Source organism: Idiotropiscis lumnitzeri, chromosome 12 (genome assembly GCF_059441095.1).
Source record: "Idiotropiscis lumnitzeri isolate Australia: NSW breed Sydney's pygmy pipehorse chromosome 12, RoL_Ilum_1.0, whole genome shotgun sequence".
In the NCBI taxonomy this organism is placed as follows: Eukaryota; Metazoa; Chordata; class Actinopteri; order Syngnathiformes; family Syngnathidae; genus Idiotropiscis; species Idiotropiscis lumnitzeri.
In genome coordinates, this window is record NC_142402.1 from 22,143,329 (window position 1) to 22,171,129 (window position 27,801).

The 27,801-nt window shown below is 52.0% G+C and overlaps 4 protein-coding genes across 8 annotated transcripts; 3 read left to right on the plus strand and 1 right to left on the minus strand.

Annotated features, from left to right (window-relative positions):
• The first annotated feature begins 591 nt into the window (after nt 1-591).
• On the plus strand, nt 592-12,234 carry smg7 (SMG7 nonsense mediated mRNA decay factor). Of its 3 annotated transcripts, XM_088311357.1 has the most exons (23): nt 592-715; nt 1,226-1,257; nt 2,783-2,900; nt 2,983-3,115; nt 3,419-3,602; nt 3,680-3,751; nt 4,173-4,323; nt 4,759-4,894; nt 4,968-5,109; nt 5,192-5,357; nt 5,434-5,504; nt 5,744-5,804; nt 5,871-5,990; nt 6,220-6,637; nt 6,895-7,039; nt 7,111-7,397; nt 8,127-8,426; nt 8,953-9,105; nt 9,245-9,322; nt 9,599-9,749; nt 9,819-10,001; nt 10,570-10,718; nt 11,166-12,234. In XM_088311357.1, the coding sequence occupies exons 1-23, from the start codon at nt 690-692 to the stop codon at nt 11,277-11,279; spliced, it is 3,390 nt and encodes a 1,129-aa protein (XP_088167483.1). In that variant the 5' UTR covers nt 592-689; the 3' UTR covers nt 11,280-12,234. The 3 variants fall into 3 exon arrangements, with proteins under 3 accessions (XP_088167483.1, XP_088167485.1, XP_088167486.1); XM_088311359.1 differs by lacking the exon at nt 8,953-9,105; XM_088311360.1 differs by lacking the exons at nt 8,953-9,105; nt 9,245-9,322.
• A 1,234-nt stretch (nt 12,235-13,468) lies between these two features.
• On the plus strand, nt 13,469-18,047 carry cyp7b1 (cytochrome P450, family 7, subfamily B, polypeptide 1). The gene is made up of 6 exons (XM_088312117.1): nt 13,469-13,624; nt 14,658-14,794; nt 14,903-15,502; nt 15,713-15,919; nt 15,982-16,160; nt 16,220-18,047. The coding sequence occupies exons 1-6, from the start codon at nt 13,545-13,547 to the stop codon at nt 16,508-16,510; spliced, it is 1,494 nt and encodes a 497-aa protein (XP_088168243.1). The 5' UTR covers nt 13,469-13,544; the 3' UTR covers nt 16,511-18,047.
• A 277-nt stretch (nt 18,048-18,324) lies between these two features.
• adhfe1 (alcohol dehydrogenase iron containing 1) lies at nt 18,325-22,228 on the plus strand. Its single transcript, XM_088311846.1, has 15 exons — nt 18,325-18,342; nt 18,377-18,463; nt 18,787-18,824; nt 19,271-19,311; nt 19,408-19,461; nt 19,798-19,952; nt 20,018-20,214; nt 20,304-20,381; nt 20,465-20,570; nt 20,637-20,789; nt 20,852-20,950; nt 21,019-21,097; nt 21,170-21,266; nt 21,344-21,501; nt 21,593-22,228. The coding sequence occupies exons 2-15, from the start codon at nt 18,408-18,410 to the stop codon at nt 21,674-21,676; spliced, it is 1,395 nt and encodes a 464-aa protein (XP_088167972.1). The 5' UTR covers nt 18,325-18,342; nt 18,377-18,407; the 3' UTR covers nt 21,677-22,228.
• On the minus strand, nt 21,776-27,146 carry LOC148326574 (uncharacterized). 3 transcript variants are annotated; one of them, XM_088311848.1, is made up of 10 exons: nt 27,043-27,146; nt 26,233-26,293; nt 25,737-25,833; nt 25,054-25,137; nt 24,767-24,987; nt 24,464-24,689; nt 24,293-24,394; nt 23,449-23,550; nt 23,156-23,380; nt 21,776-22,387 (listed from the first exon to the last, which is right to left on the minus strand). In XM_088311848.1, the coding sequence occupies exons 2-10, from the start codon at nt 26,256-26,258 to the stop codon at nt 22,352-22,354; spliced, it is 1,119 nt and encodes a 372-aa protein (XP_088167974.1). In that variant the 5' UTR covers nt 26,259-26,293; nt 27,043-27,146; the 3' UTR covers nt 21,776-22,351. The 3 variants fall into 3 exon arrangements, with proteins under 3 accessions (XP_088167974.1, XP_088167973.1, XP_088167975.1); XM_088311847.1 differs by having other exon boundaries at nt 26,888-27,113; XM_088311849.1 differs by lacking the exon at nt 27,043-27,146 and adding an exon at nt 26,732-26,836.
• Between the last annotated feature and the right edge of the window lie 655 nt (nt 27,147-27,801).

Sequence of the window (27,801 nt, forward strand, 5' to 3'; positions counted from 1 at the left end):
CCAGCATAGTAGTCTATGGATGGACATTTAAAAAAAACTAAACACGGAATAAAAACATTCCAAAACTATACTAACCCTGCCCCAAAATAAGAGAAGGTTGACGTGTGAATGATGTAAATGATGCTAACACATTTTTGTTTCACACATTGCATCTTTATTATCGTTTTTTTTCGTTCAGTCATTTCGGTCTGGCCGTTCTTTTGTGCTGAGCCGAACGCTTCCGATAAGTGCCGAAATTGCCCATCTCGGTCGGGAAGCAACAACATGGCGGCGGCGTTCGATGCGCCGCGGGTGAGCACTTCGTCACCTAAATCAAACAAATAAAAAAAAAATAAATAAATTAAAAAAAAAATTCGTCACCAAAAACGCTCGTCATCTTTGTCTAAAATAAGACGAATAGGTTGACGTGTGAGAGGTTTTAATCACGCGAAACGATCAAAGTGTCAAACGAAAGACACCTCATTATGCAACGCATTGTATTCTCTTGTTGAGCGTGTTTGTCGTTTCGGTCTGATTCTCATTGCCGAGTGTTTCCGGAAAGTGCCGAAGCTGGCCGTCTGTAACCCCCCCTCCCCCACGCCCCTCCCTCCCGCATGCAGGCAGGCTGACAGGAAGCAACAATATGGCGGTGGCGTTCGCGCAGTTAGCCCGTGAGCTCGTTGTAGCGTGAACGCGGGCGAGCCGTCACGATGAGCCTCTGCGCGCACTTTTTACGGTAGGTCGTGCTCGCGGCCTGTCATGTCGACACACGCAACACGACGAGCCGCAACAAGTGACCTTTGAAGGCGATACTCGCTCAAGTATTTTCGTGGCGTGCTAAAGCTAAAGCTAACGGCGCCTAGTTAGCTTCCAACATCAACAAACAACCAATGTCTTCACACTCCGCCGATAAAGTCACCATTCCACATATCGCTGCATGGCGCCTTTAAACGTCATCTGCATTTCAACTTGAGCAGCTTTATCAAAGTGAGTCGTCACTTGTCCATGTTGCTTCCTCCCTTTAGCTTTTTGCTAACATTGGCGTTTTACAAGGTTGTGTGCCTTATCAATAATATTGACAGCTTGTAGTTGTTGTGGCGGCGACGCGACTTGACGTGACGCAGTGCGCTCACTGCTTGACATTTTGGCGTCACGACGACGTTTGTATGACGTTGGTCGCCGACGTCATTGGAGGATGAAGTGTGTCGTTCTCTAACCAGCTGCTCTCTGTTGTGTTGGCAAGCAGACAGGCAGAGGCCCTGAAGGCGGACATGACAGGTGAGCACCTCAGTAATAGACAACAAAACGTCATGTCGCACACAAACTAGCACTTTGACTTCATTTGGTCTGAAAGGTTCATGACGTCATGTTGTGTTTCCAGGGGGACAAATTGTCTTATCTCATTTTCTCATGATGTATGAATGGAAATAGGAATTTATATGACAACAAGTCACACACGGTTATCAAGTTGATGACTTGTAATGCTGACTGAAATGTGATTACCATGGTAACAGAACACACTGCGCTAGGACGAACGATTGTCATTATTATCACAATCAAATATCCATCCATCCATTATCCGAGCCGCTCTCACAAGGGTTGCATCCGTGTCAATACGATGAGATCATTAACATAACATGAGGAAAAGTTCGTGACTTGGTGTGAAAACCCAACTTGTTACCATGGCAACAGAACACACTGTACTTGCTTGAATGTTTTTAAATGCGACTTTAATCACACGATTGTGATAATTCTGTTTAAGAGAGTTAAGAATGTGAAATTTGCCAATCGTCATGTTTGTGACTTTTAATGTAGAAATATGCCGTTACCGTGGGAACAAGAGCCCTATTCAACAATAAATAATGATTTTTCATTGTCAAATGCAATTACGAATGAGGAAAGTTAGTGTGAGAATATGAAGTAATGAATGTTGCACTTTTATTTATCATGCACATGACTTTGTCTAGCGACACGGTGGCCGACTGGTTAGCACTATGGCCTCACAATGCAGAAGTCGAGGGTTCGATTCCGGCTCCGGCCTTCCTCTGTGGAGTTTGCATGTTCTCCCCCCGTGCCTGCATGGGTTTCCTCCGGGTACTCCGGTTTCCTCCCACATCCCAAAAACATGCACGGCAGGCCGATGGGTCACTCGAAATTGCCCCTCGGTATGAGCGTGAGCGAGGATGGTTGTTCGTCTCTGAATGCCCTGCGATTGGCCGGCAGCCAGTTCAGGGTGTCCCCCGCCCACTGGCCGAAGATAGCTGGGATAGGCTTCGGCGCCCCCCGCGACCCGCGTGAGGAGGAGCGGTACAGATAATGGTTGGATGGATAATATGGATTAAAAACACGAAGAAGCCAACATTCCTCATTCTGTGTGCTGGAGTCAGAGGCCCCAGTGTGATGTTAGTTTGGTGCCACAATTTCAAGCATCTAAAGCTACGTTCGCACTGCAAGTCGTGATGACCAATTCAGATCTTTTATCAAATTTGATATTTGTTACAAAATCAAATGTGCACCAATCATGACGTCAAGTGCCGTGCATAAAAAAACAAAAAAACATTGAAATTCTCTCAGCCGACTAAACACATTTTGTTGATAAAGACATTTATTTAATCTTCCAGCTGAATGGTCGATTTGACATTTAACTTTCAATTTATAATTAAGTTTATTTAAAAATAAAGAAGTCACGGTTTCATAATCATCCGTATGACTTGGTGTGGAAGTTTGTCGTTGCCACAGTAACTGCCCCTTCACTCTCTTCTGGACAAATATGAATCGCCACACGTGTGTTTGCACATCGCAGACTCCAAGCTGGCGGCGGCCGAGGCGTGGACGTCCCGCCAGGCCCTGCAGGACTTGTACCAGAAGATGCTGGTCACAGACCTGGAGTACGCCTTGGACAAGAAGGCGGAGCAGGACCTGTAAGCGGCCGCCGCTCGCCTCGCCTCGCCTCGGACACTCGTGACCGCCGCCAACTTGAGTGTCGTCTGGTCCTCCTTGCAGGTGGAATCACGCTTTCAAGAACCAGATCACCACCTTGCAGAGCCAGGCCAAGAACCGGGCCAACCCCAACCGCAGCGAGGTCCAGGCCAGCCTGTCCTTGTTCCTGGAGGCCGCCAGCGGCTTCTACACTCAGGTGAGTTGCTGTTCAGACAACTAGCAAGCGACAACATTGAGAAATGGCAATGTGAGAGGATTTGCGAGGAATGCCCAATGGGCTTGGCAACTTGTGGACTGAGCCTTAAAATGTCTTTGTGGGGAAGGCGTGAATGACGTTGACAGCCGTTTACCGAATGGACTGTGACTTTTGTTTGAATCGTGTCCAGTGGCCCCTCATTTGCGGTGGATAGCGCTGGTCCACACTTACGCGGTTTATTTGTCCACTGTACTTTGATATTCTGTATGAACGGCGCCTCCCCCGCATGCTGGCCGTGTGTAGTTGTTACAGGAACTTTGCAGCGTCTTTAACGTTGACCTGCCGTGTCGCGTCAAGTCTTCGCGGCTGGGCATCATCAGCAACGGACAGAACTGTAGCGGCGGCGGCGGCGGCGGCATCGTGACACCGCAGCCCAGCTCGTGCTCGTACATCTGCCAGCACTGCCTGGTACACTTGGGCGACATTGGTGAGGAAGAGCGGCGACTCAGGCCCGCTGCCGACCAAGATGACGTCTGACCTTCTCTCATCTTTTGCTGCTTTCAGCACGCTACCGCAACCAGACCAGCCAGGCCGAGTCATACTACCGGCACGCCGCCCAGCTGGTCCCGTCCAACGGTGAGTTGGCGGCCATGTTGCGTACAAATACAGAAGACAACTTGCTCCCATTTTTCCCATCCATATTCTGCGACGGAGTCTCGAAGCAGCCGCAGACCACCGTCAAGCTACTGGCAACCCGCAGAAGGACTATCAAAGATGCAAACTTTTTTTTTTTTGAAGCCATATTCTTTATCTTTATTATTTTGAATTATGTTATTGTTGTGTTTTTTCAAGTGCTGGACAAATCAATTAGAATTGATTCGGCGGCCATTTTAAAAGCAAGGGCGGCCAACGTTAGCGTTTGATGTCATTTCCATCGCTCGCTTTTGAAGTCGACCTCTCACTTTTCACAGCGAAGGCAGACCGGCGTTAGCTTCCAAAGCGGGAATCCGGCATTGGCGCCGACGTTCAAAGTAATGCAAAGTGTCGTGTGTTTCAGGTCAGCCGTACAACCAGCTGGCCATCCTGGCGTCGTCCAAAGGAGACCACTTGACCACCATCTTCTACTACTGCCGCAGCATCGCCGTCAAGTTCCCCTTCCCCGCCGCCTCCACCAACCTGCAGAAGGCCTTGTCCAAAGCTCTCGAGAGGTAAGTGGCGCTTTGGCGGCTCTGACATCACATTGCTGAACTTTGCTTTCCTTTTCCTAGCCAAGCGAGATGACCTGAAATAATTGGCGCAAAGCTTGTTGAAATTGTAAAAATATTTCGCCAATGTTCCTGATTGCAAACGCTCGGCCAGGAGTTGCCGCCATTCAATTGTTCCATAAGCATTCAATTCAACTCTGAACGCGGTCAAAAGTGCACTTCATTCATAATTAAAAGAACTTTTTTTTTTTTTTGCCAAAGTACAATAATTTAATAATTGGACCTGGGTTAAAAGTTAAACAAAAGTCCGTAAGGTTACAGAAAGGTGGTAGACTTTCCCAAGACGATGAAGTTGACGTCACAAGTGAACGTTTTGCGATTGTTGCGCTTGCGACATTTGCGGGTCCGCTATCAAACACAGACGACACGTTTGCGCAGCCGCGAGGAGTCGAGAGCCAAGTGGAGCGTGTCCGACTTTGTCAAGGCCTTCATCAAGTTCCACGGACACGTGCACCTGAGCAAAGGTGTGGAGCAGCTGGATGCTCTGAGGGAACGTCTGGAGAAGCAATTCCAGGTAGGTGGCGTCACGCCCCGCCCATTCTTCTACCCGTGCACGCTGACGTGTGTGCGTGCGTGCGTGCGTGCAGAGGCTGATCCTGCAGAAGGCCTTCAGCTCGCAGCAGCTGGTCCACATGACGGTCATCAACCTGTTTGAGCTGCATCACCTGCGAGAACTGGCGGCCGACGGCCAGCAGACGCTCAGCTGGTTCCACCTCCTGGCGCTTTTCAGTAAGAAGTCGCCCCACTTTCAAAGTGCCCAAATCTGGCAAGCCACCCGTGGAAGGTCCATGGCCTTGACTTGTCTCGCCAGTGTCCTTCCTGGGACTGATGTGCAGCCGAGTTCTGCTCAACAAGAACCGCGACGACGAGGACGAGGTCGTCGGGGAGTGTCCTCTGCCGGCCATCAAAGTTTCTCTGGACTGGCTGCGCCTGAAGCCCGGCGTGTTCCACGAAGCCGCCGTGGATCAGAAGCAGCAGTAAGTCGGCGCTCGCGGGTCTGCCTCTACGCCGACCGCCGGCGCTTACTTCCTCCTCTCACTTGTGGCCCTTCAGCGTCTGGCCCTGGCTGGTCTCCATCCTCAACAGCTTCCAGCCCAAAGAGCAGCACGTGGCCGCGTCCTCAGGTACTCGTTCCGTCTGACTCGCCAATCGTTCGGGCTCGGCGCACGTTTGCTGTCGGACGCAAGCGGACCGCTGATTGGGCGCTGCCCTCTGCTCAAGGAACCAATCGGAGGGGGCGGTGGGCGGGACGATCTGCTTTGTTTGGGGGGCTGCTGACTTTCTCCCACTGGACTCTTTTGAGCTTTGCACGGAGAACAATCCGCTTGCGCGACTTTGGTGGAATGTTGTCTTTTGTCTTCAGTGACGCCGCTGCCGGAGGAGTTTGAGCTTCAAGGCTTCCTGGCTCTGCGGCCGGCGCTCAGGTAGCATTTTCCTTCGCACGAGCAAGAGTCACGCTTGCCTGCTTTGTGACCGCTCGACTCTTTCAGGTCGGTGGACTTTACCAAAGGTCACCAGGGCGTTCCGGTGGACCGCGACGTGCTTTTGCTGCGCACGCGTCACCAGCGACTGGTCGCGCTGGGAAAGTGGATCGCCGACAATCAGCCGGGGTGAGGCGCCAAAAATCGAGGCTGAAATCTTTTGGACTTGCTCGGCCAAATGTTGATCAAACCTACCTCAAGTTTAATTCTGGGCCACTTAAAAAAAAAAAAACAACAACCGCTGTACAAAGGATTGCACATAAAACAATCACATGTCAAAGTAAAGAGAAAAGAATTAGAAAACTCGAAATAAAAGCAGTGGACACATTCCATCCGTAACCCCGCCCCTTTCCCGCAGGCTCATCCAATGTCGCGCCGGTGAGGACGGCCTGCTCCTCTTCCTCACCGACATTCCCGAGCAGGCCATCGAGGAGCCGGCGGAGCAGGAGCCGTGCGTGCTGCAGGAGGCGTCCAACGGCGAGGGCGCCAACGCCGGCCTCAAGTCGGTGCTGTCGGCAGGAAAAGCGGCCAACTCGTGGGCGGACGGCGCCGAGCGGCCCGTTGTCACCTTCAAGGAGAACATCAAGCCGCGCGAGCAGAGCCGCGAGCCCGCCGCGGCTCATCAGAAGGACGGCAGCAAGGAGAGGCGGGACTTAGCCAAAGGAAACGGGCCGGCGGCGCTGACGGCGGGCAAAAGCGAGCTGAAGCGAGACGGCAAGAGGAAGTGCGAGACCAAGAAAGTCGCTCAGGAGAAAGTTCCCGAAACTGGAAAACAGGTCAAGTCAAGAAGCTGCAGCTTCAAACACTTCAACTCGCCGTCGTTTTCAGCCTCGTTCTGTCTTCTTCTTCTTCTTGTCCTCCTTTTTCCCTCCTCCTTCAGCTTCTTGTTCTTGTCCTTTTCCTCATTTTTTTGTCTTGTTCCTCTCCTCCATTTTCTTTTTTTTTTCTTCCCCTCCTCTTCTGCTCAGGCTCACGCATCGCTTCCTTCTCCCTCTTCTTCGTGGCCGCATCACTCTCGTCTTCCTCCTTCCAGGTAAAATCTCAAACGGAACAGAGGAAGACTCCGGTTTCGGAGGCCATGAAGACTCCGGCGACTCAAACGCAAGCAGCCACGTGCTCTTCCCAGTTCATCCCAATCCATCATCCCGGAGCCTTTCCTCCTCTGCCTAGTCGCCCCGGTACGGAAGGAAACACGCACACACGAAAGCCCAAGCGCATGACTTGTGAGTGCTCGTGTTGCATTTCTCAGGCTTCCCGCCATCCGCCTTCGTCATCCCGCCGCCGGTGGCATTTCCGGGCCTGCAAGTGAATCCGGGTTTCGCCTTCTCAGCGGGTGTGCCGGTGCCGGGCCCCTTCCTTCAGGCGGCCTCGCAGGCGCCCGGCGGGGGCAAGCAGTCCCACATCCCGTACAGTCAGCAGAGGCCGTCGGGGCCCGGCCAGCAGCAGCCCCCCGCCCACTCGCAGCTGCAGGTCACGTCGCCCAGCAAGCCCGTCCAGCAGGTCGCAATGGCCAAGAGTCCGCCTCACCTGCAGCAGGTCAGTTGCGCTCCGCTTGGAGCCACCGCGATGCCGTGACCCACGGAGCTGCTGCTTTATGACCACTAGCAATTGTTACGCAACAGGTCCTGGCGGTTTTTGTTTTTTTTTCAGTCGAGCCAAGCTCAGCCTACTAGCGGTTGTACCGATTCATTTATTTTCCGAAATACTCGCGTTTAGTGATTTTGCTTTTTGCATCCACCTCAACTGTTCTGATCGAGCAGCTTTAAGACGCAAAGTGGCGCAAAAAGAAGACAACAATGAACAAAGGCACGTCTTACAAGAACTGTTCTGGAACGGATCCAAAAAAGCGAAACACGGCATTCGGGTTTGTAGACTCGGACGGCCATTTTGCCGCTCGCTCTCCACTACGGGCTCAGGTCCGCACCGATCATGGCTTGCCGGTTTTCTGAGTTTGGTCATGTGCCAATGGCAAACTGAGCCGTGACTTTTGTTCACTGAGCAACTGTGACGTCATTTTCAGTCCACAGCAAGTGGCAGTACACGCCAAAATGGCTGACCTCAGAGAGAAATAAAACAAACGGTGGATTTTGATGCAAAGTCCACTGGGAGCCGCCTCCAGATTTTATTTTTTTTTCATCTTCCAGATGCGTATCCCCCGCCAACATTGCTGGAACATGAAAGTTGGGGCATTTCATTTCTACGTTTGCACGTTTTTTTGGACTAGCTCGTCATGCTGCTTGACGGATTTGTTTTTGTGTTTGTGAGGCGTTTGCGCAGGACACGCAGCTGTGGAGTCCGAGTCAGCCGACGCTGCAGAAGCTTCCGCCGTCCGTTCAGATGTCGCTGAAGCCGCAAACCTTCTACCTGACGCCGCAGGAAGCCGTCAAAGTGTACGAACAGCAGATGGCGCCGCCGCCGCCCGCCTGCTCTGTGGACAAAAAGTTGAAGTTCCCGCCCTACTGGGATGCGTCGTCCTTCAGGATGCCCGATGACAGGATGAAGCGGCCCCCGCCTGCCGAGCAGGATGCCGCCGCCGCCGCCGGGCCCAGAGGAACCCCCTTTGAGGTGATCCCCAGCGCTGGCTTAGACTTGAACAATTGCTTTTGGGGCCCAGGTTCTGATTTCTAAGTCTTGTTTTGGTTTTCAAAAGCGGGTTTTGGCTTTCTTGGCTGTCTTTCGCTTTCAAAGTTGCCGTTGATCATTTCCTCAAATTCAAATCGGACCGCGATGAAGTCGAATTCATTTTTCAAATCGCTTGTGGAAAATAAGCATGTATATCTCCATTTTGATACACAAAAGCAAGTGGAACATAAATCTCTTTCTCTTTTATTTTTCTTGCATCGTCTCTATTTCTCTTCAATTCAATGTTTTTCAGTTTTACTCAAATGCGGGCGATGAAAAATGGAGTGATGAGTGAACATTGGTTCTATATTTTTATTTTGAATGAAAATAGTTCAGCCCCAGCCTGGGCTCCAGTTCCAGCTCGGGATTAGGTCTGGGCTCCAGCGCGTATGTGAATCTTGCTGACTTCCTGTGCCTGTGGCTGTTCTGCGCCCTTTCTTTCTCCCGCTTTTCTCCTCCCGCCGCTCAGAGGACCTCGCGCTCGCCTCTTCTTCCTCCCGACCTGTTGAAATCTCTGGCCGCCCGTGTGGAGGATGAGGACGAGCTGCTCTTTTCTAAGCCTCCCGATTTCTTCCAAGCTCTGTCCGCTCCTCTTAGCTCGCTTCCCGGACCCAACATGTTTGTACGTAGTCCCGTTGCCGTTGTTGTGCCGTTGTCATCCCTCGTTTCCACGTTCTTCCGGCTCCAAAGCCTCCGCCGCTGCGTCGTGCCGCCGTCATTCTTCATCGTGTCTCCTCCTTCCTCTTCTTCCTCTTTCCCAGCTGCCCAATCACAGCAGACAGACAAACGGTGGCCCGGAGGCTCTCGGCCAGTCATCATCTTCCCTCTTGGCCACGCAGGTTAGCCCCGCCTCCCACCTCGTCGTCATCTCACGCAGCAAGTCACAAACGGCAATCGCTACCTTGCGAGTACCACCAGCAGCAGTGCGATTTTGTCTTGGAACATCGAGACGTTCGTCTTCAAGAAAAAAAAGTCGAAATATATTTTCAATGATTTAGATAAAAAGACTTTTTCCCCTAATAATTCTGATTTGCTAAAATATTTCTTTCTTTTATTTTTTTTTTAAAAAAAAACCTTTTTTTTTCTTTCTTTTATTTTTTTTGCATGCACGTCAGGAGTACAACCAAAACAGCATCTTCAGTCAAGCGTACGGGAAGAACGTGGCGTCGAGCTCCAAGTGTGACGCTCCCATGATGCAGCAGGAGACGTCGCTGTACTCTCTTTTTGAGTGGACGCCGTGGTCGCCCTCGCTGCCGGCCAGCTCAGGTGTGTAGCGCACGCGAGCGCGCGCGCACGCACGTGCATGCGCGTCACCGGCTGCTCTCTCATTGGCAGATCACTCCACCCCGGCCAGCCAATCCCCTCACTCGTCCAACCCCAGCAGCCTGCCGTCCTCCCCGCCCACCCACACCCACAATCATGCGACGGCCGCCGCACCTTTCTCCAACTTCGGGCCCATCGGCACGCCGGACAGTCGCGAGCGCCGAGCGCTCGACCGCTGGAGACCTGACAAAACAGGTGCGCTCAAAAATTGGAAGGACCAAAAAACATTTGTGACATGATCTGCCAACAAAACATTTTGACTCGGTAAAAGTCTCGGGCTGGGCAATAATTCAATCTCAATATGTATTTATGGGCCGCGGCGGACGCCTCCAAACACAACGAAGAACTCTTGACGTACATGCGCAGAACTCCAGCGTGGCGTTTAGTTCAAATAACCAGTCGACTTTAGTGATAAGATGATCTTGTTCACCGGTTCCCCGTCTCGGCCATATTTGCGCCAGACCCTCGGCATCGCGCTCGAGTCCCAATCGGGCAAGTCAAATACGAACTTGCTCAACGGTCGCGCTTGCACTGCCAGAGAGGAGCTGACGACATTTTGGGAAGGAAGGCTCACGGAGGAACATCGACAAAAAAAGTCTTTGTTTTGATCGGTGTAAGAACAAATCAATCATCAATATTCACCGAAATGAAATTCTTAGATTGTCAACCATTTTGCAAACTTTTAAAAACTTCTTTCCTTTGACTTTTTCATTGAAGACTTCCCCTTGACCGAAATAAGTTTTTGCTTTTGCGTGCGGTTCAGGTGGCGCCAGCGGCTTCGGCTTGGACTACCTGCCGGCCGCCGCTTCGGACGCCGGCTGGCACCAAGCCCCGCCCGGCGGAAGCTCATGGACCAATCAGGAGTCTCCGATGGAAGAGTCGTCCTCCAGCGTGCTGCTGGACAGCTTCAAGGTAGCGAAAGCGCCGTTGGAAAATTGGGAGCCAATCCAAGTTGACCTCTGCAGCTCTTCAAAGTTTATGAGCACAAAAATAATGCAACTAGGAGAGGAAATGTTTTTGTTTTTTTTTTATTTTGGTGCGCTTTGTCGCAACCTTTGATTTTCATTGTTAGCATAGCAAGAAAGCGACGACGTAATTCTCGAACACTGGGCTGAAATTCTTTTGCACGGGCCCAGATTGGGCGGCGGCTCTCTGGACTCTATCGCATGGCCTTTTATTTTAAATTCCAGCTCGGTAGCTTCTCAAGCCGCAACAAGTGATTTTGCAAGATCACGTCTCGGATTTGCCATTGGAAGTTCTTACAAACGTGTTCCTTTGCTAGTGTTGACGCACTCGTTTTAGAGCAGCAAATGCGTGTGCGTGTCTCGCCGCGTTATTTGATTCTTTGCGTTTTTGCAGTCGATCTGGTCGAGCTCGATGATGCAACCTGGCCCGTCGGCGCTGGAGCAACTTCTGCAGCAGCAGAAACAGAAACAACAGCGAGGACACGGCGCCATGAACCCGCCGCACTGACCGCCCGCACGATGACATCATCGACATCATGGCTGCCACACGTTGACGAACACCAGCAACCATTGGTGGACGCTGGGGGCTTGGGGAGGCACGAGCCCCTCCCCTTCCCAAAAACAAAACACCAGGCTGAGACGCCAATCGGACGAGGCCGCCTCCGCCGAAGGGGGAGCGGGTCCATGCCGACGACGGCGTTGCGGCACCGCGCGCATGTCACCATCGCTAACTAAACACACACACACACACACACACATTGAAGAAAAGCACACATGCGCACACCTGAGTGGACAGGCAGGGCTGGTGTGTCCTCGCCGGACATCCTCCAAGTCCACAGGAGGCTTTTTGTTGGCCTTTTTGCATCTTTGGCAAGTACGAGGGCGGGCGAGGACCTTGCAGTGGTCGGGTGATATGAAGATTTCGTTCCTTGCTGATGAAGACGACGACGACGTCTCAAAAATGTAAATGCACGCACAAAACGTGGCAAGGCCGGCGTACCAGATGTACAAAACAAAAACGGTGTCGTTTGTGATTTGTCCTTAGCCATCTTTTAGCGAGAGCGCTGCTGTCATAATCCCGCTCGCTAGTTTAGCCCGTGTTCTATTTTCTTCCTCGCCCGGACAGAAACTTTTTAACAAAGTGTCACTTTTTAAGCTACTCGGCGATGGAAAGATGTTGAACAAAAAGTTGTCTGCGTTTTAAATGTAAGCATCATCGAGGAAAGCGATGTCACATGACGGCCTGCCTGAAGCTCCGCCGCCTCCTCCGTTGCACGGGCGTTGAGGAAACGCTGATGAAGGTGGCCATCGCCAATATTTCGCCGCAACATTAACGACACGTATTATAATTGCGTGAGAAGACAAAAGTGATGACGATCATGAGCAGCAAATGCTCACTTGTCTCATCTTTTCTTTCTTTTTGTGTCCTTGCTGCCAATAAATAGGAAATCGCTCATGATAAATGCGCAGTCCCTGTCTGTGTGTGTGCGCGCGCGTGCGTGTGGTGGGGGGGCATTTGTATGGAAAATTGTACATTCATCATACAGAGTCAATCCAATACACTACTTGTCTTATAAAGACTTTATAACACTAAATGCAAATCGTATTCAGCCAATATTGAATCCATGACGACGATATTGAATGTTGCAACTGCTCAACTTGAACTTTTGCAAGCCGTTTGAAAAAAGACGGAGAAAGTTGAGGAATGCTCAAGGACGACGTTTGCCGAGCTGGCAGCTGCCACGATTGGCTCGAAAAGGAGCTTCCCTGAATTGCTCACTCATTCACACGCAAAGATGGGGCAAGGTGAAGAAGGACAAATTTGGGGGTTGAGACGGACGGAGAAAAGCAACGTGAGAAAATCCAGTCGGGCGCCAAATTCCAACTGGACCATTTCTGGACAATGAGCAGCAACGTGGCCGAACTCATCCAAGACGGACGGACGGACGGCTGCAAAGTGTTCCCATTTGCCCGCATGTGTGACGCTATGGGGCGGTGTGAAAAACGTGCACGTGTGTGAAGACACCATGCATGCTGAAAGCCATGGACGAACACATGCTGCCACACCTGTCTCCCTTCCAAAACGTGTGCACGGACGGATGAGAGGCAGAAATGGCTTTGTGTTCTCACTTCCCAAACGTTGCTCAACGAAAAAAACGTGTTGCGGCCGTCCCATTCAAAGTTCAAGATTATTTGCTAAAAAACAACACAGATTTATTATGATTCAATTTCTGGTTGAACCCATGCACATTGAAAATGATGATTTTTGTTTTCCAAAGTCAAAGCACTTCTTATTTCGAAGAGGAAAAAAAGGATACTGTGTCTGCTTTCAGATGGGGGAGGAGTGCAGAAATATGGTCAAATGTTGCTGACAGTTTTAGATTCTCTGAACAACTTGACGTCAACCGGGTCTTAATTGAGCCATTTTTTTAAAAGATAAAGATAAAGATGTCCTTTATTAGTCCCACAATGGGGAAATTTGAGGTGTTACAGGAGCAAAGATTTTGATCGTTGTCAGTGAATTTGACGAAGGGTCATTGTTGGTTAACGGTTGATTTGTAGCATCTCTTCTGGAACAACAACAGTCAAAGTGGTGATCCATTCATTTATTTTTTATTATAATAAATGAATTTTGCTTTGGAATAGTGCGCGTGTCTCACGTGATGGAAGCGGTGTCATCATGTCCGGTCCATGGCTTCAAGTTCCGCCTTTAGCAGCTAAGCGGAAGTGACGCACGACACGCCTTGTGGCTTGTTTGGTGACACGATCCAAGATGTTCCCGCCGCTGGCGTGCGCGCTGCTGCTTGTCGTCGTGCTCGTGCTCGCTGTCATCAGACGGAGCCGTCGGAAGAGGTCAGTGGCGCCAAACGACGTCCGCGTGCTCGTGACTTTTGCTGTTTTGTTTTTTTTTCTTTTCTAAACTTTTGACGTTGTCCTCAGTTTGCTTGCTTGCTTGACGTCATACGAGCAAACTTTGATGTTGCAATCGATTCCGGCGTGAATCATTGATCAAGTGATAAGAAGCGTGATCGTCCAAGTTTTGAGTGTTGGGCGAAAACAGGAAGAAATCACTTGCATTGGAAAAGAATACACAATATTATTGTTTGATTAAAGTGATAAGTTACATTTTTTAAGAGCACAAAATATGATGAATAAGAAATTGTTACAGTGATTCACTGAATTGCACGCATGTTTTTATTTTCGATTCATAAATCTTTCCATGACGTGACACCAAGTAATTATTCATGGACATAATTGTCCTCCCCCGACCAACCACCCCCTGAACTCCTCCTGCCCCCATGACGCCACCGCAATTCTTACGGCAGAGGTTTATTTAAAGATCGTTACCTGGATAATTTAAGATAAAGATGTCCTTTATTAGTCCCACAATGGGGAAATTTGAGGTGTTACAGCAGCAAAGATGTAGATCACACAGAGTCAGCGGCGTTATTGTATAACATTAGCAGCAGACATTCATAAAAAGCAGGCAAATATACACACATTTAATATTCAAATGGGTTTACCTTATTATCTTCTTCGTCTCCTCCTCCTTCTTCTTTCTTCTTCTCCACGAACGTGCCCAAAGCGAGTAAGTACACACAGTTGATGTTAAAGAGATTCTGCTATTGCCCCCCCCCTTTGTAATTGGTATGCCCCAGTAGCAGGCGGGAGGCGCGAGTTCTGTGGTGATGCCTGAATAAGGAAATACATATATCATTTTTTTCTCCTTTATCCGCGTGAATGATTCCGCTTCGGGTGGACACGCAACGATCACATGCGGTTTTCATGGAAAAGGACGACAAATGGCCGCCAACATGTTTTGCCGCTGACGCATCACATGCCGCCTAACAGGAATTGTCTTTGCATGTGTGTGTGTGTGTGTCAGTCGTCCGGGCGAACCTCCGCTGATTAACGGCTGGATTCCATTCCTGGGAAAAGCTTTGGAGTTCAGGAAAGATGCTCAGAAGTTCCTGGAGGAGCAGCAGAAGAACTTTGGAGATGTTTTCACCGTTCACATGGCAGGTTAGTCTTGCTGGCTGGCTCCAATTTGGGATCTGAGGGAGCCGTCTCACCGATGGTGCCCTCAGAATGTCAACTCGTACTGTGTGCGTGTGTGTGTGCGTGCGGCAGGTCGCTACATGACCTTCGTCATGAACCCGCTGATGTACCCGGCCATCATCAAAGAAGGCCGGCGGCTGGACTTCCACGAGTTCAGCGGGCGGGCGGCGCCGGCGGCTTTCGGCTACCCGCCCGTCACCGAGCGGACCTTTCCGGGCCTGGCCGAGCAGATCGGGCGCGCCTTCCGCCTCCTCCACGGGGAGCAGCTGTCGGCGCTGACGCAGAGCATGATGGAAAACCTCATGACGCTCTTCCGGCAGGACCACCTGCAGCCAGACGGCGCTTGGCGCGCCCGCGGCTTGTACGACTTTTGCCTGGACGTCACGTTGGAGGCCACCTTCCTGAGCTTGTACGGCCGTCCGTCCGACGGCGGGCGGCACGCCGAGGCGGCGCGGCTCAAGGCCCGCTTCGTCCGCTTTGACGACGCCTTCCCGCTGCTCATCTCTCGGGTTCCCGTCTGGCTGCTCAGCGGCGTCGGCGCCGTCCGCCAGAAGCTGATCGACGACTTGGAGCCGTCCAGGATGTCCGGCTGGGCCGGCGTCTCGCAGTTCATCCGGCGCCGCGCTCAACTCTTGGAGCGCCAGCCCGTCTTGGGTGACGCCGACAAAGCGGGTCAGTACAACTTCCCAAATGAATTATTTTTTTTTGGAGGGGGCGGGGGGGGGGGGGACGGTTCATGTAATGACGATTTTGTATTCTGGCATATTCACGGGATTAATAACATACTACTAAAAATGTTCCAAATGGGCGCCATGCGACGTTAGCGCCGGCGGTCCGCCGAGCATGACGAAAGGTGAGCGTTGACTTTGCGTGGCCTTTCAGCGCACCACTTGGCCATGCTGTGGGCGGCGGTGGCCAACACGGCGCCGGCCACCTTCTGGACGGCGTACCACCTCTTGAAGCATCCGACGGCACTGCGCGCCGTCCGCCGGGAGGTCCGAGGCGTGCTGGAGCGCAGCGGACACGAGTTCAGCGTCGATGGCGACTTGGCGCTGACCGCACGGCAGCTGGACGACATGGTTCTTCTGGGTAGGAAACTCGCCGTCTCCCGTTTGGGCCGCGCGCTCGCCTGACTTGCGGCGGCTCCTCAGAAAGCGCCGTCCACGAGAGCCTGCGCCTGTCCTCGGCGTCCATCAACATCCGCGTCGCTCAGGAGGACCTGACCCTGCGTCTGGATGCCGAGCGCGCCGTGGCGGTGAGGAGAGGCGACATGGTGGCGTTGTACCCGCGGAGCGTGCACATGGACGGCGCCATCTACGACCAGCCGCAGGTAGCGCTCGCCGGCGCCGGCACGACCGCTTTGCTATTTAGTGAATTTTTTATTTTCAGACGTTTTGCTTCGACCGCTTCGTCCGCCGGACGGAATTCTTCAAGGACGGTCAAAAGCTTCGCCACTACCTGATGCCATTCGGCTCGGGCGCGTCCATCTGTCCCGGACGTTTCTTCGCCGTCAACGAGATCAAACAGTTTGTGTGTCTGCTGCTGCTCTACTTCGACTTGCGGCTGGACGCGGGGCAGCCCGACGCGCGGCCCGACGCCGGCCGCGCGTGCCTCGGCATCCCGCGGCCCGCCAGCGACGTGCGCTTCCAATACCGCCTGCGCAGCAGCGCGTCTTTGTGAAAACATCTTAATCGGAAATGCTCGCTCACTTTTTGGGGATTCTGTCGCTAGCTAGCCGAGGTCGACTGCTCGATTCTCAACGGATGCCTGAAAGCTTGATGGACAACTGTGGAACTTTTTTTTCCCGCCAGATGTGGTCGAAGGTCTAATCTCTTTGAAAAAGTTTCTTTTTTAAATTCCACCTGCGTGACAACACGTGACGGCACGCTCTTAACGGGATTCAAGAAAGGCCAAGCGTGACGTGGGCCGTCGTGTGGCGCTCGCCAATCAAGTGGACCGATGAGCGGAGGTCCTGTTTTCACTCGACATTCTCGTTCAACCTTGGATGAGCGCTGCCGGAGCGCCACGCTAAGCTAACACCGTGATAGCAGCGTCGCGGCTCTAGCTTGAGCGCTTCGTTGCCTTTGCTCCGGTGCCGACGCTTTGCGGGTGTAACCCTTCTTCCTTTCCTTTGAGCTTGTGCGGCTCGTCCGTCCGAGGCGGCCGCATCTTCCCGTCAACCTTTTCTCTCCAAGTCGATGTTGCGCAACCTTCTCTTGTCTCCTCTCGTTCGTTTTCCGCTTGTTCTTTGCTAACCTCCCTTCTTGTCTGCACTTTCTGGGTCTCCTTCTCATACCACAAAACGTCCCACGTCGTCTCTCAGCTCACTCGGGTCTTGGTCTTTTGGAAGCCCACCGAGCGGCCGTCTCACCTCATCTTCTCATCTGAGAAGTCTTAATCGTCCTCCTTGAATGTCGGCATGAAAACGAAGCAGCGATCTGCACGTCTAGCCTGAAAGTCCAACCATGGGCAAATGGATTGGACCAGCTTTGGAGCCGATGGCGGGACACGCTCGCCTTGCTCGTGCGTGGCCTTCGGCTCACGTAGCGCAAGTGAAGGCTTGCTTCGATGAGTTGGCGAAAAGAATTCCGTCCTCCTTTCTTTTGTTCTACTTTCTACGTTGTATCTCTTGCAGAAAGTAGCAATCTTCTCCACAAATTGGCGTCAAACGTGGCTTGAGGGCATCTGAATGGGATTGGGTGAGCAAGTCTGGGGCCGGGGCTCCTGCAACTGAGGACGACGAGGCGAGCATACAAATAATCGAAATGGAGAAAAAAAAGGACCGGACAGCATTTCAACTCGTGTTACGTCTGCAAACTGTAATTAAACAAACTTGTTAGCTTGAGTTCTTTTTGGAGAATTGACCAGGAACGCGTTTGTGGTCTTGTCGGCTCCGATTGGCGCAATTTGTGCTGTCGTTAATCTGCAGCAGGTGGCCTCATGTTAGCTTTCATCAACAGTTGGCCACTGTTTGCAGTTAAGATGTCCATTTTTCTTGACCCCCCCCCCCACACACAAGCGCGACAGCACTTTAGTATTTTGCTGTTTAAGTGTGCAGTTTTGTTTGTTTGTTTGATATTCACTTCGGGACTAATTACACTTTCATTTGCTTAAATTAGTTTTGTTTTATTGGTATCATGAATTTCTGTTCCTTTTAATAAAACATCTACATAAAGGTTGTCATTCACTGTAAATAAAGTGTACTATTTTGCCACTGTTCGAGCTTTAGTTCAATATATGTGAATATTATTTAACCGGACCAATTCCATATTAACAATTTAATTCAAGATTAGAAAAGGGGATCCCCACCCCCACCCGCGTTTCAATTGTTTTGAGACCACTGAAGTTATTTCTTACTCCCTAATTGCCATACAAATATTTAGTGCTGTCATATTTCTTTTATTTAGGAATGATTGGCATCAACGTATTGGCGATATTCGATGACAGATTTTCAAACGTTTATTTCGAAAAGGGGATTGTGGTGACGTCAGCGGATGTTCGTGTGCACTGTGGAACGTGTGCAGAGTTATTTAAAAAAAAAAAAAAGAACGTGTGCAGAGTTCCAATCCAAGCAAAGATGGCGGCGGCACGGGATCGAGTGGTTCGTTTGCTGATGCAGCTCGAGCGCGCCGCGTAAGTCGGTACCCAACTCGAACGGAACAACGCGAGTGTGCGACGCGAACGACGTATGACGTGTACAACGCCACTTTTCTGTCCACCTTTGACGTCATGTGACCCCTGCGTCACCTCATGGAGAAAACAAGAATATTAAATCGAAATCGTTTAAAGCGCGCGTGTGTCCACTGTCTCCATGGAAACGAGCGGCTAAGCTTGACAACTATTTTGAACATTTAGCGTTTAGGATTTTTTGGCATGTCATTTTTAGCTAATGATTGATGGATGTCTCCATGGCAACACGCAAGTCGTCACTATGTGTGTGTTTGTGACGCGCGCAGGTGCAGGTGTCCTGCTCACTCCAACACTTTCCACCAAGGTAAGCATGATTATGGATCATGGTTAGTGATTGTTTTTCTCACATTGTGATCATAAAATCAATAAATGTTCTTAATTGGTCATCTATAACAAGAGAATTGCATCCTGTTCCTTGCTGTTTTCCTGCTGCAACACACCTGATTGAAATGATCAGGATTACTGATTATCTGATCAGTTGGAAATCAGGCAGGACAGCGAACCTCGAGGAACACGATTGAAGATCCCTGATCTCCAACGTGTGCCACAAGAGTATTTTTTTTCAAACCACATGATTGATTTCTGATATGATGGTTTGCTTATAAAAAACTACAAAACAAAATAAAAACAAGCATATTAGGGGGCGTTGCACCCCAAAAGCGTCCGTCCGGCCCAAATTTCAAAGCACAGTTCGAAAAGTGAAGGATTGCGATTGCTTTTCTGCGCTGTCGCTGATGCGTTTGTGTGCAGCGGTGCCACGTGGCCAGCGCGAGACGGACTACGCCTTCGAGGTAACCCAAATTGATTCGGTGTAATAGCCTCCCCAACAGAAACAAAAAGCCAAAAGTCACTCATCATCTTGTCGTCTTGTCATGGCAACGTCGAAGATGGCCAGCTCCAACATCCGATACGGGGAAGGAGTCAGCAGGGAGATCGGCATGGTAACCGGCGCTGCATGCTCTTCATTTTTAAAATAGTTTTTTTTTTCCTGCATGCTCTTCATCATCCTCATCGTCACCAACACATTGGGCAATCCTTGCAGGTGAAGCCGCCAAAGTGCAAAGGCCGCACATTGGCTCTTTGCTGACATCTTGTGTTCAAAACAGACATTGCAGACGTTAACGGGTTTGCACATTCTGCACTAAGTGGAAGCGGCTTGCTTGTTTGTCGGATGAAAGATGTTGTTTGCATCCATCCAAACAACTTGCTACATACAATCGCTCGTTTGAGGAGCTATCTCAGTCCGCTGCGTTCAAACGTTGACGTTTGCGCTGCAGGACCTGCAGAACCTGCGCGCTCGGAACGTGTGCGTGATGACCGACCGCAACTTGTCCCGCCTGCCGCCCGTCACGGCAGTGCTGCAGTCGCTGACCAAGAGTGGCGTGCCGTACGAAGTGTACCAGGACGTTCGCGTGGAGCCCACTGACGGCAGGTGAGAAGGTGGTGGGGGGGCGGTGCTTCGCTCTCATTGCTCACCTCGCTGCTGTTCTTTCTCAGCTTCAAAGACGCCATCGTCTTCGCCAAGAAGGGCGCCTTTGACGCGTTTGTGGCGGTGGGCGGGGGCTCTGTGATTGACACGTGCAAGGCGGCCAATCTGTACTCGTGTCACCCCGATGCCGACTTCCTGGACTTTGTCAACGCTCCCATTGGCAAAGGGAAGCCGGTCACCAGCCCCTTGAAGCCGCTCATTGCAGGTAAGTGGCAATGATGAACTGTTGCCGTGGTGAAGTTGCGCTGTCGCCGTTTCCACTTTTAAGCCCACCCTCACCTCATCCCCCACCAGTGCCGACGACCGCCGGCACCGGCAGCGAGACGACGGGCGTGGCGATCTTTGACTACGAGCCCCTGAAGGCCAAAACAGGTTGCCCCGCCCACCAATGACCCTCGAAAGTCATTTCATTCATTTGCAGCCGTTCGCCTCAATTTGCGTTTTTGTGCGTTGAGGCATCGCCAGCCGAGCCCTGCGGCCCACCCTGGGCGTGGTGGACCCCCTGCACACGCTGAGCATGCCCAGCAGGGTCGCCGCCAACAGCGGCTTCGACGTCCTCTGGTGAGCGCTCGCCCTCTGACGGCCACTGAGGAGCGCGCGCTCTGACCGCGCTGTCCTTTGTCGCAGCCACGCCCTCGAGTCGTACACCGCCTTGCCGTACCACCGGCGCGCCCCCTGCCCCCCCGACCCTCTCAGCAGGCCCGCCTACCAGGGCAGCAACCCCATCAGTGACGTGTGGGCGCGGCACGCCCTCGGACAGGTGGCCAAGTACATGAAACGGTAAAACGAGATAAACGCGAGTGTCTGCGTTGCCCTCTTGAACTTTGCGTGCTTGGCGGCAGGGCGGTCAGCGACCCCGAGGACGTGGAAGCTCGCTCCAGCATGCACCTGGCCAGCGTGTTCGCCGGCATCGGCTTCGGGAACGCCGGCGTCCATCTTTGGTGAGTGGCGTGCGTTTGCTTAGAGCGCCTCGTTGTGGTGCAGTCAGCCAATGTCCTGTCCTTTTCAGTCACGGAATGTCCTATCCCATCGCTGGGAACGTCAAGTCGCACAAAGCTGACGGCTACAACGTCGATCACCCCCTGGTGGTGAGTACGAAGAGGAACATGCACCAATTGCACTCCCGGATGTTTTACGTGTGCCTGCGCGCGTCTTGTCAGCCTCACGGCCTGTCGGTGGTTCTGACGGCGCCGGCCGTGTTCAGCTTCACGGCTCCAGCGTGTCCGGAGCGCCACCTAGAGGCGGCGCAAATCCTCGGTACGCGTGAATCGAGCGCTCTGTGTCCGAATCAGAATCCTCGGTGACCAATTTGGACGTCTGCGTGTCGTCTCAAGGTGCAGACGTCCGCGGTGCCAAGCGAGCCGACGCCGGCGCCGTGCTGGCCGACACGTTGCGTCACTTCCTGTTTGAGCTGAAGGTGGAGGACGGCCTCAATGCTGTCGGATATCGCAAGGACGACGTGGCCGCGCTCGTCCAAGGGACCATCCCGCAGGTAGCGGCCGCGTCTGGCTTGGTCTACCGCCTTGACTCCTTTTCACTTCTCCTGTCCACCGTTGATGACAAACATTTGAACATGTTTTTAGGAGCGCGTGACCAAACTTTGCCCCCGCGAGCACAGCGAGGACGACTTGACGCGTCTGTTTGAGGCCTCCATGAAGCTCTACTGACGCCGACGACAAAGCCCCTTGAACGCGTGGCCGGCTGCAAACGCGGCCAAGGGAACGCATATGAATAAGTCAGCAGTCTTCTTTTTGTTGGGGGGCGGCGGGGGGTCTTTTTATTAAGAAATATTTGATACAAAACAAGGTTTGACTTTGTCATCAAATCTTTAAGTGCACTTTGAAGTGAAATGAGACAAAGGGCGGAATAATTTGCGACAAACGTATTTTGTCATCAATCAGCAAGTATCATTTTCCAAATCTTTTCATTGTCAGCGGGAGATGAAAATTGCATTAAAATGTTCCAATCAACAACAAATAAATCCGTCAAATCGTTCTGAGGTTCGTGAATCAAAACTCTCGGTCAAATCGCTTTGTCGTGAAAAGTCGCCTTTGTGGCTCAATAAAATGTTAAAAAGAAGTGCAGCTTCATTTGAAATCAATTTCAAGTTAAAAGTTCTGATGTCAATTGTTTGTTTTCATGTTGCAAGGAGATTAAAATCAATCAAGTTCAGATGTTCCTGCCCAAGAAATCAAATAAAAGACGCAATGAACATTCCACATTTCCTTTCCAAATCAAAGCGTCCTTCCGTACAAGTACATTGAAAATATTTACACGTCCTACTTCTTCACATCTTTCAATGCAGATGGCAAAAGTTCGAAAAGATGCCAAGAAACGAAGCTTCATGTGGATTCGCAGGCTCCGCCTACTGCATTTCTCTGCAAATGAGAGCAAAAAGAATCGTCAAAGCATTTCGAAATCAACCTTCTTGATTTCAGAACAAAGTCGCAGTAGAATAGATCACAGCGCCCCCTAGTGTGCAGGCATTCACACCACACTTTTTGCTTTCATCGGTCCTCGTGTCAAACTAAAGTCCCGGTTGTCATGGAGACAGCCCTTTTCATGTCGTCGCAGCAAGCGAGCATTTTTTGTAATCATTTGGAGGTCCGATTTTCTTTCTGTCGCCGAGTTGTCACTTGACAGCGAAAGGCCGAACTTGCCCTCCTCAAACTGCTTTTGCAGCGATGCAACACAAGCCGCCGTCAGGCGAAAAGGCTCAAAAAGCATCACAGTGTCAAGTTTCCTCAGATTGGAACGCGGCCAAGTTGAATTCAATGTGGCGGTGGCACCCGTCGCTCCATCTTGCCGTCGTGGATCGAGGACCAACTCTGCTTTCTACACGGGTCCCGAAGGTGACATTTTCGGGGCGCCGCTCCATAACTGAGAAATGGCCTCAAGTTTGTCCGGAACGAAACGAATACGACTCAACACGTGTATGAGCAGTGCATTAATGAGCAAATCTTGCGGTCGCACGTGTACAAGTAGATGGGGGGGAAAAATGCAAATTGGACGTGTCAAATTTTGGGGGCAAAATGCAGACAATCGTCAAGACCAATCGAGTCGCTGCCGCGATGCGTCTAACGGGTGTCCGACGCACCTGCGAGGTTCCGCCCTTTTCGTGTTTTGTTGACACCGGCGCCGTTTACCTCGAAGGGTTCGCTTTTGATTCTCAGCGTTTCGGCCACGTCGCCATCCACGGGCTGCAGGCACCACCACACTTCCTGTCCCACCAGCGGGAAGCACAAGAGCTCGCCGTCGTCCGCCGCCGCCGCCGCGCGGCCCTGCGAGGCTCGAGGCGCCCCCGCCTGATGCGCGCCGCCCAGCACGCTTTCTTCCTCAAAGCAAGTCTCCACGCCGCCGAGACTCAACAGCTGGATGCAAATCAAGTCCCGGTTAATCGCTCGCTCGGTTTCCGGCGCCGCCAATGACGATGGTTCACCTCGGAGCGAGACAACATGGCGGCTCGGTCCTTGTGCTCGGCGCTGTGGGAGGGGCTCCACTCGCTCAGCATGTTGAGAATCTCGTTGCTCATTGGATGATCCTGAAAGGCAAACGCATCACGTGACTCGGGCGGCTTCAACGCGACCACGAGCGCTCATCGCCATTTACAAACTCTCGGGTATTTAGTTCAGTCAAGTTGACCCGTGTTATTGGGAACTGGAATATTTTTGATTTTCTAAGCAGGCGGCACGGTGGCCGACTGGTTAGCACGATGGCCTCGCAGCGCAGAGGTCGTGGGTTTGATTCCGGCTCTGTGGCGTTTGCATGTTCTCCCCGTGTCTGTGTGGCTTTTCTGCGGGTACTCCGGTTTCCTCCCACATTCCAAAAACACATGCGGCAGGTTGATCACTCTAAATTGCCCCCAGGTGTGTTTGTGACTGCGGACGGTTGCTCGTCTCTGTGTGCCCTGCGATTGGGTGGCAACCAGTTCAGGGTGTTAGCCCCGCCTACTGCCCGAAGACAGCTGGGATCGGCACCGGCACGCCCGCGACCCTCGTGAGGAGAAGCGGCTCGGATAATGGGTGGCTTTTCCAAGTTGCTGCTTTGCCTTTTTGTTTTCTTTACTTTAAGTTCCTCCTGCCTCGCTTCTCTGCATCTGTGCCCTCCTCAACCTAAAGCTGACAGGTCGCCCCTCCAGGCTCAAACACGTTTGGACTCGGGCCATGCCACCCGCACACGACACGACACGCGTACAAACCAACCGATCAACAAATGACGTCCGGAGCGTTGGGACATCTTCCGCGTTTGTGAGGCAAGCGAATGCGCCGCGGTTAAGCGCTCACCTCCGAGCGAGACAAGATGGCCGCTCGCTCCTTGTGCTCGCCGCTGTGGGCGGGGCTCCAGTCTGTCAGCATGTTGAGAATCTCGCTGCTCATCAGGTGTTCCTGAAGCGCAAACGTGACATCATCGCGAGCACTTGGCCAGGCCTCGTTCCGTGTGTGAGGCGTGCGTACCTTGGCCACCGCGTCGGCCTTGAAGGTCACCTGTCCGGCGGAGGACGAGGAGGAGGAGGAGGCGGCGGCGGAGGTGGAGTCAGAGGAGCTGGACGACGACGAGCTGGACGAGGTGGTGCGGTGCGCGTCCGAGTCGGGATGCCGCCGGAGGATCTGCCGAGGGCCTTCCTTCTGCACCTTCCTCTTCAGGGTGGAGTTCCAGCGGTTCTTGATGGCGTTGTCGGGCCTGAGGAGACACACGCGGCGGGTGGATGACGGCGGGACACGGCAGGTGGCGGCGGCGGGACGCGGCGCGCCACCTACCTGCCGGGCAGCAGCTTGGAAATGTTGGCCCAGCGGTTGCCCAGCACGCGCTGCGCCTGGCAGATGATGCGGTCCTCCTCGGGCGTCCAGCGGCTCTTGATGACTTTCGGGTTGAGGTGGTTGAGCCAGCGCTCGCGGCACTGCTTGCCGTTGCGGCTGCGCATGTGCTTGGCGATCAGCGACCAGTGCTTCTTGCCGAACTTGCGCACCAACTCCACCACCTGCCACACGTCAGCGTCACGGGCCGCGCCGCACCGCGCCGCGCCGGCCGCCGAGCGCACACTCACCCGCTCGTCCTCCTCCAGCGTCCACGGGCCTTTCACCGGCTCCACGCACTTCCCCTGCGCCCAGTCGGCCACCGAGCCCTCGCCCTGACCACGTCCAAGTTTGCGTTATTACCGCCGTTCGGATCGTGGCGCCAATGCCGAAGAGCTCATCCGGAACATGCGGTGGCTTGAAAAAGTCTACACACCCCCCTGCCCGTGACCCCAAAAAATGGGCTGTGTGGACTTTTTTGATTCACAAAGGAGGCAAATTTTTTTTTTCTCAATTACTTGGCACACAAGTGGCAGATTTCTTGGATGGCAGAATGAGCCACCGTTAAAGTGTCGGGTGGCCGCTTTTGAAGCTCGTGTCCACCGGCACGCCTTGCGGGTGCCTCTGGTGAGTTCAAGCCAAAGAAGTCCAAGTTTGCTGCCTCACTTTTGACATTGCGTCACGCTTCCTTTTGGCGATCTACTGGAGCGACTGTCGATTTTTTTTTTTTTTTTAAACTTTCCAAATGAAGAGCTTGGACGCATTTTCCAATCATTTCAATTCCCTTTTTTTTTTTTCCTCCTCAGTCCCGCCATCAACATTTGAGCCGTTTCAACTCCTTCACCCGCATTTTGGTTACGCGTGAGCTCTCCGGCGTTCGCGCTTGCCAGTCGACCTTTTCATCATTGCGAAGAAAACCAGCGAGCGAACTTGCCTCCTCCTCTTTCAGCCATTCCGACTTGACTTGCGTCACTCGGGAAAATCGTCCGCGTTCATCTTTAGCCGGCGAGCAGCAGCAACATCGCTTGGCGCTGGCGCACGGCAACACGACGCCACACGAGACAACAGTACACAACACAAGGCAGCGCAACACGTGACGGAGCATGCCGCCGATCGGTTGTCATATGTGAGGCGCAGTGATGCCCAACCGCTGCCGTCAGCCGCGCTGTGGCAAATTCCACTCAGTTGATTTTGAATTGCACGACAGTCAGGCAAAACGATGGAATGCTCTTCCAAAAGATGCCTCAACTTTTTGTTGCTGTTCACGCGATAATAATGGCAACATGTCCAATGTACCGCAAAAGCCGTTTGACGACAACTTGGTTTCGGTGTACATTTTGTTTTGGCGCCATCTCAAATGTAAAAATGCGCGCTTGGTTTAACAAAGGTTGGGAAGCACTTGTGCGAGAGGCGTGTGCGAGAGGTCTGACCCGGATCTGTGGCTTCGGCCGCTCATGGTGTGGCTCGCGGCAATGATCCGAGCAGGCCTGCCTGCCAAGCACATCAAAAGACAAACGCGCCGAAACATCAGACATCAACATGAGAATGGCGCTCACTCATGACGCCTGTCAAGATGATCCTCTGATTGTCATTTGCCAATCTTGTGGTGGCATCTTGGCGCCAAACGCTCCACTTGTGCTCACTTTTTGTTGACGAGGAGCTTCATTTAGTCATCAGCAACCGGTCCCAAAACATTTTTTGGCTTGCCTGCGAATGGCACAAGATGATGCAAAGCATGGCCTGGCTAAATGAAGCTCCTCCCCTTGCCTCAACAGAGTTGCAATATGACCTTCCGATTTAGACAGGTCGGCAATTGGATCAAAATAAAGTTTAATAAGAAAATATATCAACATTTGTCATTACTGTCACATGAACTTGGCACTAAACTAAGAAAGTGCATACATGAACTAAAAGTGTGTTAATAACAACCAGATCAAGATGAAGATGAAGGATGAAAGAAGATGACAAAAAAGTTGAATCCTGTGAAAGTGCCTAAAGTTCTTAAAAAAAATTTTTTTTAAAAAAGCCTCGCGTCGTCGATTGCCGCGAGGAAGTGACGTAAGCATGTTTGATGACGGAACTCACCTGAAAGTTCAAAAGGTCGTGTGGCTAAGCTAAGTTAAGCTAGTCGAAGTTTTGCGCAAAATATCTAAGCTCCGCCTCGGTTAGTCGCTGCAAGCGAGCGCAGTGGCATCACGCCGGGTGAAAGCGGCGCAAATAGCGCAAAAAGTGCAACTGACGTCGTTCGTCGTCGTCGTCGTCGTCGTCGCCGTCGCCGCCGCCGCCGCCGAGCGTCGCCGAGTGTCCAACGGCTGGCCTCCAACCGCCGCCCGATCAAAGAGCCGCTCACCTATTGGCCGCCATCGCTGCTGACGTCACTCTTTATTTGTCACCTTGGCTTTGTGACGACATTGCTGAGGGGGAGGGTTTTTTTTTTGTTTTTTTTTCCTGTTTATTTGGTTTTTCATCTCTAAACGATGTAGCAATAGGAAATTGTCAGCCAATACGAAGCAGTCACTTCATTAGGAACACCATAATCACGACATCCAAAAGCAAATCATCTTAAGTTCATGTCCATTTTTTGACAGGACATCATCGGGTTGTATTACGTTGTATTTGAAGAATTGCGTTGTCCATTGGCTTTGGTTTTCGCCATCGTTACTCCCTCCCGAGGCCACGGCAACCGTTGCCTCCGTGTTGTCCATTTAAACCCATTCAAATGGACGACATTTCCAAAGCGTATGTTGTAAGCATTGTTACGTTGATGGAAACATGTATGTGGTCACCGTTGAAAATGGCCACCGTCGTGGACGTCATCCACATTTGAAACGGAAAGCCTACCGACGGGGAATTGGTCTTTTCTTGGCCCGTGCGCTCGTCTAAGCTCGTGTGACCACATGAGGGGATCGAGGCTTCCGACAAATGTCTCATAGTACATCGTCTTATGTGTGTTACACATCTTTTATGTTACACCCGTGTTACATTGCGTCATGTACGTG

Coding starts and splice junctions, on each gene's coding strand:
- cyp7b1 (XM_088312117.1), top strand. CDS start 13,545: ATGTTCCCGCCGCTGGCGTGCGCGCTGCTGCTTGTCGTCGTGCTCGTG. Junction 15,503..15,712: donor GGGTGACGCCGACAAAGCGG/GTCAGTACAACT, acceptor GTGGCCTTTCAG/CGCACCACTTGGCCATGCTG. Junction 16,161..16,219: donor CCATCTACGACCAGCCGCAG/GTAGCGCTCGCC, acceptor TTTTATTTTCAG/ACGTTTTGCTTCGACCGCTT.
- LOC148326574 (XM_088311848.1), bottom strand. CDS start 26,258: ATGAGCGGCCGAAGCCACAGATCCGG. Junction 25,138..25,736: donor AATGGCTGAAAGAGGAGGAG/GCAAGTTCGCTC, acceptor GGACGTGGTCAG/GGCGAGGGCTCGGTGGCCGA. Junction 24,988..25,053: donor CGCTGGAGGAGGACGAGCGG/GTGAGTGTGCGC, acceptor GACGTGTGGCAG/GTGGTGGAGTTGGTGCGCAA.
- adhfe1 (XM_088311846.1), top strand. CDS start 18,408: ATGGCGGCGGCACGGGATCGAGTGGTTCGTTTGCTGATGCAGCTCGAG. Junction 20,382..20,464: donor GCCCCTGAAGGCCAAAACAG/GTTGCCCCGCCC, acceptor TTGTGCGTTGAG/GCATCGCCAGCCGAGCCCTG. Junction 20,951..21,018: donor AACGCCGGCGTCCATCTTTG/GTGAGTGGCGTG, acceptor TGTCCTTTTCAG/TCACGGAATGTCCTATCCCA.
- smg7 (XM_088311357.1), top strand. CDS start 690: ATGAGCCTCTGCGCGCACTTTTTACG. Junction 716..1,225: donor CTCTGCGCGCACTTTTTACG/GTAGGTCGTGCT, acceptor GTTGGCAAGCAG/ACAGGCAGAGGCCCTGAAGG. Junction 2,901..2,982: donor AAGAAGGCGGAGCAGGACCT/GTAAGCGGCCGC, acceptor TCCTCCTTGCAG/GTGGAATCACGCTTTCAAGA.